The sequence below is a fragment of the Galeopterus variegatus genome, unplaced genomic scaffold (genome assembly GCF_000696425.1).
Source record: "Galeopterus variegatus unplaced genomic scaffold, G_variegatus-3.0.2 Scaffold7600, whole genome shotgun sequence".
Lineage (NCBI taxonomy): Eukaryota > Metazoa > Chordata > Mammalia > Dermoptera > Cynocephalidae > Galeopterus > Galeopterus variegatus.
This window is the reverse complement of record NW_007733711.1, coordinates 78,717-89,276: the sequence shown is the minus strand read 5'-3', so window position 1 is coordinate 89,276 and position 10,560 is coordinate 78,717. Positions and strand designations below refer to the sequence as shown.

Sequence of the window (10,560 nt, the reverse complement as noted above, 5' to 3'; positions counted from 1 at the left end):
GGCAACATATTTAATAGAAAGAGTGTAGGCTTTAAAATCTAATACCTATGCTCAAACTCTGTCCCAGCCACCTACAAGTTTGTGTGATCATGTATACATGACTTAGCCATTCCAAAACTCAGTTTTCTCTTCCATAGAAATGGATTGACACTTATCTTAAAGATTTGTTTTAAGCAATAAGTGGGATGCCTCATATAGGTAGAATGCTTAGCACATAATAGGTAGCCAATAAATGTTGGTACCTTCTCTGTTGTTTGCCATCACCAATGCAGAGTAGCACATAGGCAAAACCAGTAATCACAAATTTCATAATGGGATATCATCCATGTATTTATTGACTATCATTTGATACCCCCAACCAAGATGAAGGAATACAAAATTTGAATTTTATTTATACCTTTCAAAGCAGAGAATATCAACGACTAACAAAAATGTCCACAGAAAATATATTAGTCAAAATCATAGCTTCCTAAACCCCTGGGGGAAAAAACTGAGTGTTGCAAACAGCTGGGACAAAACTCAAGGTAGTAGATTAAGGCTTTGGTTGTTACACAATACTATGCATGCTCTGGCTTGCTTTTCAACAATCATTCCTATTAAATCATTTGTCTCTCTGACACATCTAATGAAGTCATGTTCATGATCGGCTTAATCACAGAATGCAGCATGGTACATATTTTGATAGGAAAGCTGTTTGTATAAACTGAATCATGCAGCAAATATATAATTGCATAAAATGTTCATTATCCTTTAAGTGTGACAATCCTTGGCTTGAATCCTTTTATGCATATTTAGTCATTTTAAGATAGACTGTTTTGGGTACTGTTTTACAAAAAGATTATTTTTAAGCAAAATCCATGTCAAGCAATTGGAGCAGTGAACAGTTATAAATGCAGCAAAGTCTGAACCATAAACTTTATCTGGAAATCTTTAATTCTGGAGAAATCACAGATCTCTAGCTAAATGTTACGTACCATTGGAATTGATTCTGGTTATAAGTACATGAAAATAAACAAGAAAGAAACTGAGTTAAGAGGTCATCCATTGACAACAGACTGCAGGTTTGGCTTCTAGCTAATTATTTAATTGCTCACCAGTGGCTGAATGATCATACCTTATGTATTCAGACTTTTTAAAGTGAGGGCATGACATCTGCCTTTACTGTTATAAATGATTTCCATACCCTCTAGGGTTACTAGGTCTCAGCAGTAATTAGAAATGAGACTTACATCACTCTCATGTCCTTCTCGAAGGTTGTATGTGAGGTCATGCTGAATGTCTTCCACAAATTTGTGAGCATATTCTGGGTAAAGGTCTAGCACTTCAAAGAGTCCTTTGAGGATGATGCACTGGAGATCACAGTAGGTTAAAGCCTTCACATCGGCATTGGTCTTGATCACTTGGTCCTTAATTGATAGATTTGCTCCAATTAAATCCCCTTTCCCTAGAAACAGTGAAAAATGAAAAAAGAGAGATATATCAACATTATTTTAAACACACAGAGAGATCTTACTCTTTTCAGTTTATCTGTGCCCGATCCCACACCCCGTACTTCTTATTTTTTTTTGTCTTCAGTACCTCTGCCTACCAATCTTAGGCTGGAATTCACCTGTCTAGGAATTAGCTTGCTTCCTTGAAGTTGCTGATCAGATAATCATGGACAATTTATTTGAATTTTTAAAACATTTAAATTGATTTGTATCAGTTTGAATTAAGACGAAGGTGAGCGTAACTGTAAGTGCTAACAATAAGCTGATTTCAACTTTGGTTTATTTTAGACACAGCCATTAATTTACCAGCAGCCATGTGAAAGATGTGAAAGAAAATCTATTCAATTCTTACACAGATTTAAGATAAAAGCTTAAGTAATTTAACCAGGTTCACAGAGGGCCTTGGCATTAGATTCGTGGCTACAACTTAGGAGTATTTGAGTCTTTGCTTGTCCACAAATAGTATCAGGCCTAGGATTTAATGTATATATTTTTAATCGCCACTTGTATCCATTTTATTAGGAACCAACTACCAAAAATTAAATAACAGCAAACACCAAGAAAACCATATATTTGGAATGTTATTAGAATAGATTGCCCCCCACACCCCACTCAGTAGTTTTTTAACTTCTAAATTTTTATTTTTTATTGTACCCAACATTTGTGGAAGCAAAGTCCCTAGCATGTAGCTGGCTTCAATAAAAGTCTGTTCTCGGGCCGGCCCGGTGGCGCACTGCTACTGTGCACCGCTTGGGAGTGTGGTGGCGCTCCCGCCGAGGGTTTGGATCCCACATACAGACCGGCCGCTCACTGGCTGAGCGAGGTGTGGGCGCGACACCAAGGGTTGCGATCCCATTGCCGGTCCCGGTCCGGTACGGGCGCGACACTGAGGGTTGCGATCCGTTGCCGGTCACGAAAAAATGACAAAAAGGAAAAAAAATAAATAAAAATAAAAAAATAAAAGTCTGTTCTATTGAATTTGACAGTGAAAGGAAACATACTAGATTAACCATGAATTCCTGAGATATGCATAACTATTTATGGATCAACAATATTGAGGGTTTTAAAATTATTGAATTACATCTAGGTATTACCTTCAAATTAATACTGGATTTAAACCTTAAAATTTAGCCTATTTTGACAGAAAAAAAACCTGACTAAAATTTATATTTATAAACACTAAGAGATGATAAATAACCACATGGTATGGAAATTGGATTTATTGCTGTCACCAGTATAGATAAACTTGAAAATTTTGTTTCATGCATATTTTGGTAGAAATCTAAATTATTGCTGAAAACTCAAAGTTGGGTACTGATGCAAAATATATATAGCCAGGATGTCTTGAATACACCAATTTTCAAATTTGGTATATTTGAGGAGAATTTATCATGATGCAGTGTCTTATACAACAAGCATTCACATTCTTTGTTAAGCAACTGGTGCTTGGAATAACTTTAGGGTCGTCATAATTTCGTACTTTGGGTTGCTATGGTATGGCTATTTTAGTCACTATGAACACTAGCTATAAAAATAGCACGGACATCTTGCCAAACCTGGCACCCTGTAAAGAATTCCAGTTTATTCATTCAATGAATATTTATGGAGCACTGACTATGTGTGCTGGACCTTGTGTTGAGCCCTGACAAGCAGGTCCTTTTTTTCTTTTCTGTATCACTCTTTTATTTATTTTTTTTTGTTAGACACATTCTTTAATGTCTGGGTCTTATTGTTGGATTTTTAAAATCAATATTACTAGCATATATATTGTTACAAATCATAATTATTCTTTATTCTCCTTGTCCAATCTCTCTCCATCCCCCTCTGCCTCCCCCCTCCAATTACCCTAGATTTCTTCTCTCCTTCTGAAAGAATAATGGTTACTCTGTTGATTTGTTGCCTAGATGATCTGTCCAAAGCTGAGAGGTGTGGTCAGGTCCCCCAATATTATCATAGAGCAGATGCTTCTTCTGTCACTCTGGAATGGGCTTTGTAGAGAGACACCCTCTTCTTTTCTTTATCTCTGCTGATGACTCTCCTTGTATCAATGCACTCCAGTGGCTGGTGGACCATCTGCATGGTGGTTGTGGCATGTAGCCACTTTTGTGGTAGCCATGGTTATGGTGGTGGCTTTGGTGGGCCACCCACATGGAGGTGATGTTTTTGGCATGCTCCTTGGTGCTGGTGGTGTGCCTGGTGGTGGGAAGTGTCTGATCCCTGGCCCCGTAACTCAGATCCTCAGGTGGGCCCCAAGGCACTGGTGCAGTGTGCCCAGCTGTGGGAGGGGAGGTCCGGTCCCATTCTCCATGCCCTGGGCCCCCAGGAAGGCTCCCAAGATGCTGGCAGTGTAGCTGGTTGTGGGAGGAGGGCCCAGTCCCCTTCTCCACGCCTCACTCTCTCATCCTGGTTTCTCCCGCCTCCATGAACTCCGTAGGTCTCTTCTCTTCCCCTGAGCTCCAGAGGCCCCAGCTTGGCTGATGTTACATTTTTATAGTTGTAAATTCATTGATTTGTGGTAGAGAGTGATGCTGGGGGCCGTCTATTCTAACATCTTGACCAGAACACCCAAGCAGTTTCTGATAAATACCAACATGGCTCTCACCCATGCTAATTTTACAGTCTTGTGGTTTTCTCACTGTCAAGATTTAGGACCTCGAGCTAAGTTTCTTAATTACTTTGCATCTCAATATTCTTATTTCTAAAAGAAAAGAAAGATTTCTATGGTGTCTTATGGTCTCCATTTTTCATAATCTTACTATAGATCTTTGCTAATTAGTTATTCTTCCTTTGCAAAAAAAAAAAAAAAAAAGTTATGGGATGCATCTGCAAACCATCCAGGTTAGAACTGTAACTTAATTTTAATTATAATTAGGCAGACTAATGCCATTTGTGAAGAGAGCATTTATCTGTGCCTTGTCATTTTCCATTAAAAAAACAATGAAGAAATTGGTGGGGAAAACACAATTGCCTGATCATGAAATTGAGGTGAAAAAGGCAAACAGATACTATCCCCATAACAAATTCCTGTTCTATAACAACTGCTTCTCCAGACATCCGATTAAGGAATGTCTTCATGTATTGATTGGAAAATGGAGTTGTTTTAATAATTCTATGGCTTGACAGCTATTTGGTGATACTTCATCCTCACAACATTATATATTAATTCATTTCATTGGCAGAGTGAACAAGTATTAAGTATCTACAGAGCAAGTGTGAAGCCAGGTGCTTAAGTTCATCAAAGTTGGTATTGATTTGAATTAGCCCTATACGACCATAGGGAAAGTAAAATAATCTATCTCTATTGAAATACTGTTAATCACAGAGAGTAAATATTAATAGTTTATTATCTTTGTTTGGGTTTGGTCTCAATACCATATACTGGTGTTTAGAATAGTCATGTGGCAATTTTCACTTAAATCACTTTTGATATATACATGGTAGAAGCAAAGATGTATCATGGAAATCACAATTTATCGAAAAACTTGGGGCCAGAAGCAAAAGGCAATGGATTAAATCTTTCAGCAGTAAGTAGATATTTTTGTAATAATAAGAAAAAACAATTGAAATATGTTTTATAAGCAATGGCAGTTACATAGAAGTCAATAAATTTTATCTATTTTGCTCCAGTGTCATGAATGATCCCTTCATATTCCATTCCTAAAACTGTTGCTAGTTACCAAATTTAAAAATACACCGCAATTATAGTAAAAAACTAACATTATGTTTGTTTTAAAATAGTTAATTATTTTTGCTTGCATATATATAAAACCATACATTCTAAAAAAATGGCTAGATACCCTCTTGAAAGGCTGTGTCATTAGAACATAAAACTTATAGTGGGACCAAGGACACCCACATGAATATTTTTTTTTTCAGTTTTAAGACTGATTTTTTAAAGAAATTTATTTTTAATTGACACATATTGATTACACATACTTAGGGGGTATAGAGCTATATTTTAATACATGTATACAATTTGTGATGATCAAGTCAGGGTAATTAGCACATTCATCATCTCAAAACTTTACCATTTCCTTGTGCTAAGAACATCTGAGCTTCTCTTTTCTAACAATTTGAGAAGTTACAATAAATTGTTAACTATAGATGCCTAGGACTACTGTAAACCACTATAACTTATTTTTCCTATCTAGTTGTAATCTTATGTCCATTAACTCACCTCTTCCCACCCCGCTCTTCCCAGTCTCAAGTAACCACAATTCTACTCCCTACTTCTAAGAGTTGGACTATTTTTTTTTTTTTTTTTTTCTCCCACATATGAGTGAGAACATGCAGTATTTATCTTTCATGCCTGGCTTATTTCACTTAATGTAATGTCTTACAGGCTCATCCATGTTGCTGCAAATAACAAGATTTCATTCTTTTTCAGGACCAACTAGTATTCCATTATTTATATATACCATATTTTCCTTATTCACTCATCTGTCAATAGACACCTATGGTGATTCCATATCTTAGCTATTGTCAATAGTGCTGCAATAAACGTTTACAGATGTTTATTATCTGCAGTGGTTGCAGATATCTCTTTGGTATGCTAATTTCCTTAACTTTGGATAAATACCTAGCAGTGGGATTGTGAGATTGCTGGATCATATGGCAGTTCTATTTTCAGTTTTTTGAAGAATCTCCATACTGTTTTCTATAATGGCCATACTAATGTACATTCCCCCAACAGTGTATGAGTTCCCTTTTCTCTGCATACTCACCACCATTTATCATTTTTTGTCTTTTTTATAATAGCCATTCTGATTGGGGTGAGATGACATCTCATTGTGGTTTTGATTTGCATTTTTTTGTATGCTGTTAGCCATTGTATGTTTTTTTTTTTGAGAAATGTCTATTCATGTCACTTGCCCATTTTTAAAAAAATTGAATTATTTGTTTTATTGCTGTTGAGTTCCTTACATTCTTTGTATACTCTGGATATTAATCCCTTGTTGTATGTATAGTTTACAAATATTTCCTCTCATTCTACTGGTTGCCTCTTCACTCTGTTGATTATTTCTTTTGCTGTGCAAGGGTTTTTCATTTGATATAATCCCATATGTCTATTTTTGCTTTTCTTGCCTGTAAAATTCTTGCTCAGACCATGTCTTTGAGTGTTTCCCCTGTTTTCTTCCAGTAGTTTTATAGTTTCAGGTCTTACACTTAAGTCTTCAGTCCATTTTGAGTTGATTTTGATATATGGTGAGAGATAGCAGTCTAGTTTCTTTCTTCTGCATATGGATTTCCAGTTTTTGCAGAACCACTTATTAAAGAGGCTGCCTTTTCTCCAATGTATGTTCTTGGCACCTTTGTCAAAAATCAGTTAGCTGTAGACACATGGATTTATTTTATTGAATTAGTTGATAGTTTGAAGAGTTTTCAGGTGGCACTTTTATTTTTATATATTTAAGATCATGTCTTCTGCAAACAGGAACAATTTGACTTCCTCTTTTCCAATTTAAATGTCCTTTCTTTCTTTTTCTTACCTAATTGCTCTGGCTAGAACTTCCAGTACTATATTAAATAAGAGTATGGGAAGTTCCTTGGGGTGCAACATTCAGTTGTTTATTTGAAATCTTCTACTATTTTTACATAAGCACTTATTGCAATAAACCTTCCTTTTAGTACTGATTTGCAGTATTTTGCAGGTTTCAGTATGTTGTGCTTCTATTTTCATTTGTTTCAAAAAATATTTTAACTTTCTGCCTAATTTCTTCTTCAACTCATTGGTCATTCACGGTTATGTTGTTTAATTTCCATGTATTTGTACCGTTTCCAAAGTTTTACTTGTTCCTGATTTCTAGTTTTATTCTGTGGTGGTCTGAAAAGATACTTGATATGATTTCAACTGTTTAAAAAATTTGTTAAGACTTTATTTGTGGCCTACCATGTGGCCTATCCTGGAGAATGTTCCATGTGATGATGAAAAGAATATGTATTCTGTGTTCGGCAATCATTGGAGAAAATGTTTTGTAAATGTCTGTCAGGTCCATTTGGTCTAAAATGTGGTTTAAATTCAATGTTTCTTTTTGATTTTTGTGTCTAGATGATCTTTCTATTACATAGAAAGGGGTGTTGAAGTCCCCAATTATTACTATATTGTAGTCTATCTCTCCCTTTAGATCCACTAATATTTTGCTTTATAAATCTAAGCACATTTATGTTGGGTGCATATATATTTACAATTGTTATAGCCTCTTGCTAAATTGATTTCTTTATTATTATATAATTCCCTTCTTTGTCTGTTTTTATATTTTTTGATTTAAAGTCTATTTTATCCAATATAAGTATAACTACTCCTGCTCACTTTTGATTTCCATTTGTGTGGAATATCTTTTTCCATCCCTTCATTATTAGTCTGTTTGTCTTTATGGGTGAAGTGAGTTTCTTACTGGGTCTTGTTTTTTAATCCATTCAGCCATTCTTTAGCTTTTAAATGGGAAAATCAATTCATTTGCATTCAAGGTTGTTATTGAAAGGTGTTGCCTTACTTATAGAAATAATTGTCCATTATAATTTAGAATCACAAAATGATAGAAAAAACTACCCCTTTAACTTCACAAAGTTGAGAAGAAGAAATGAAGAGTGTTAAATTCTCATCTCGAGAAGCTCCCTCCCCCTCTGCCCCCCCCCTCCCAGGGAGCTTCATTCTAACACTGATAATGAACTGGTCAAGTTGAGAGTAAACTCTTTTAGTTGATATTCCATGCCTTTCTATTAAGGAGAAAAACATAAGGGAGTAAGTTAAAATCTGAGCCAAAACTTCGAAATAAATGGTAATCTGAAGTTAACAGGAAACAATGAAAAACACGTGGGTCTATCACCACTCACTAACCTCCACCTATTCACTATTAATTGGGGATAATCACACTGTATTAGTTCACTCAGGCTGCTATAACAAAATATAATAAACTGGGTGACTCACAAACAACAGAAATGTATTTCTCGTAGTTCTGGAGGCTGGTGTCTGGTGAGGGACTACTTTCTGATTCATAGACGGTACCTTCTAGTTATGTTCTTACATCATGGAAAGGGCAAGACAGCTTCCTGGTGCCTCTTTTATAAGGCCACTAATCCTATTCATTAAGGTTTTGCCCTCATGATCTATCACCTCCCAAAGGCCCCAGTTCCTAATACCATCACATTGGTGATTAGGTTTCAATGTATAAATTTGGGGGGAAAGAAAAATATTCACAGCATAACACAAACCAACCTAATAGGCTTGTGAGATTTAAATTGAATAATGAACATAAAACATGCAGCTTGGTGATTAGGTTTCAATGTATAAATTTGGGGGGAAAGAAAAATATTCACAGCATGACACAAACCAACCTAATAGGCTTGTGAGATTTAAATTGAATAATGAACATAAAACATGCAGCTCATATTAGGAATTCAATAGATATTAATTCTCTTCTCTCTTCCAAAATATAATCTGTCTTGAAGCTTAACAGTGATACCAGACTTACAATGTTTACATAGAATAATAGGTATTGTTAAGATGTGGAAAGACTTAGGCTAGCTTTGACTTTGGGAAAACAGAAAAAAAATAACTCCACTATCTGTCTCTTTTTGTTGTGAAGGCTCAAATGAGATCCCATCTTTGAAAATACTTTGAAAGTGGTTATTTTCGAATATTAGATTCTTAGAAAATTAAAATAAACAAAAAGTACTACATTAGCCCCTTTTTATTAGCACAAATTCTAAGCATTGGTATATTATATTGCTGTTCAAAATACAGTCAGACCTTCATATCCATGGGGGTCCATATTCATGGATTCAACCTACCATGGATGAAAAACACATTAAAAAATAAATAAAAATAACGATAGAACAATAAAGAATACAAATAAATAATACAGTATTACAGCTATTTACAGAGCATTTACATTGTACTAGGCATTATAAGTGATCTAGAAATGATTTAAAGTATATTGGAGGATGTGCATAGTTTACATACAAATACTAAGACATTTTATATAGGAATTTGAGTATACATAAATTTTCGTATTCAGGGGGGACCCTGGAACTCATCTGCCATGGATACTGAGGGATGACTGACTGTATATCCTGAATTCACCTACCTTTCACCATCACTGCTACCACCCCTCATGGTCTAAACCTCCATGGCTTCCTTCACTTGAGTTTAGTTTCCATTAGGGCAAGGATTTTGGCCATTTTCTTTTCTGCTGCATTCTCAGTGTTTAGACCAGTACCTGATTCATTCGTAGGCCCTTTCTAAATATTAGTTGAATAAATAAACAGATGAGATTGGTTTTTAAAAGCAGCCCACATAAAATTGTGGATAGACATTTTTCTATATTAACCTTCAATGCCATCTTTTGTCAGCTGCCTTTTATCTTTCAATGACGACCAATGATGTCTTAATATTTGGGGTCAACTTTGTGGCACAAAATTACAATCTATATTATGAGTTTTCTTTCAGGAAGTAAAAAGGGCCTATAGTTACCTTGAAAATATAAGATTAATGACTGCTATGAGAGCTTATTCCTGAAGTGTAATCATTTTTGCTCTATTTGTAGTACAGATAAAGCTTAATTTTTGTGATTTCTGGATTGATTCCTCACAAAGATACAGAAGTATCCTCTTAATACTGAGCAGCTATTTTACTAAGAGGCAGCATACATCATGATTCATAATTTGGCTTTAGACATAAAAAAAGAACTGAGTTGATTTTCTAACTGTGTGATTTAGGCAAGTTAAATTAACAAAGGTACTATTTATTCATTTGTTAAATGGGGATAATATTTATAGCACTGGATTTTTTATGAGTCAAATGATGTGTTAGGTATAACAATTAGGCAAATTAAGCCCATATGAAGAATAATCCTGAGTTCACATATTCATCTGTAATTTCCCTACTCTCATTAGCAGGTTTTCCCCCATTTCATCTCCTTAATTTATGCTCCAGAGTAAATTTCATAGAAGGTTTTCATTCCAAACCTACCAAGAATAGCCAGCACCATGCTGTCTTTAAGAACTTCCATGGAGCCCGAGCATACAAAGTAGATGGCCTGCAAAGCATCCCCTTGACGCAGAAGATACT

General features: G+C 35.3%; 1 protein-coding gene across 1 annotated transcript in view; it reads right to left on the bottom strand.

Moving 5' to 3' along the window:
* Nucleotides 1–1,202: 1,202 nt before the first annotated feature.
* Nucleotides 1,203–10,560, bottom strand: part of LOC103607629 (potassium voltage-gated channel subfamily H member 8-like) — a gene marked incomplete at its 5' end in the record, with an annotated part of 68,609 nt that continues 59,251 nt past the window's right edge. The window contains 2 exon segments of the mRNA XM_008592110.1: nucleotides 1,203–1,444; nucleotides 10,462–10,558. Coding sequence (XP_008590332.1) covers nucleotides 1,203–1,444; nucleotides 10,462–10,558 — 339 coding nt within the window.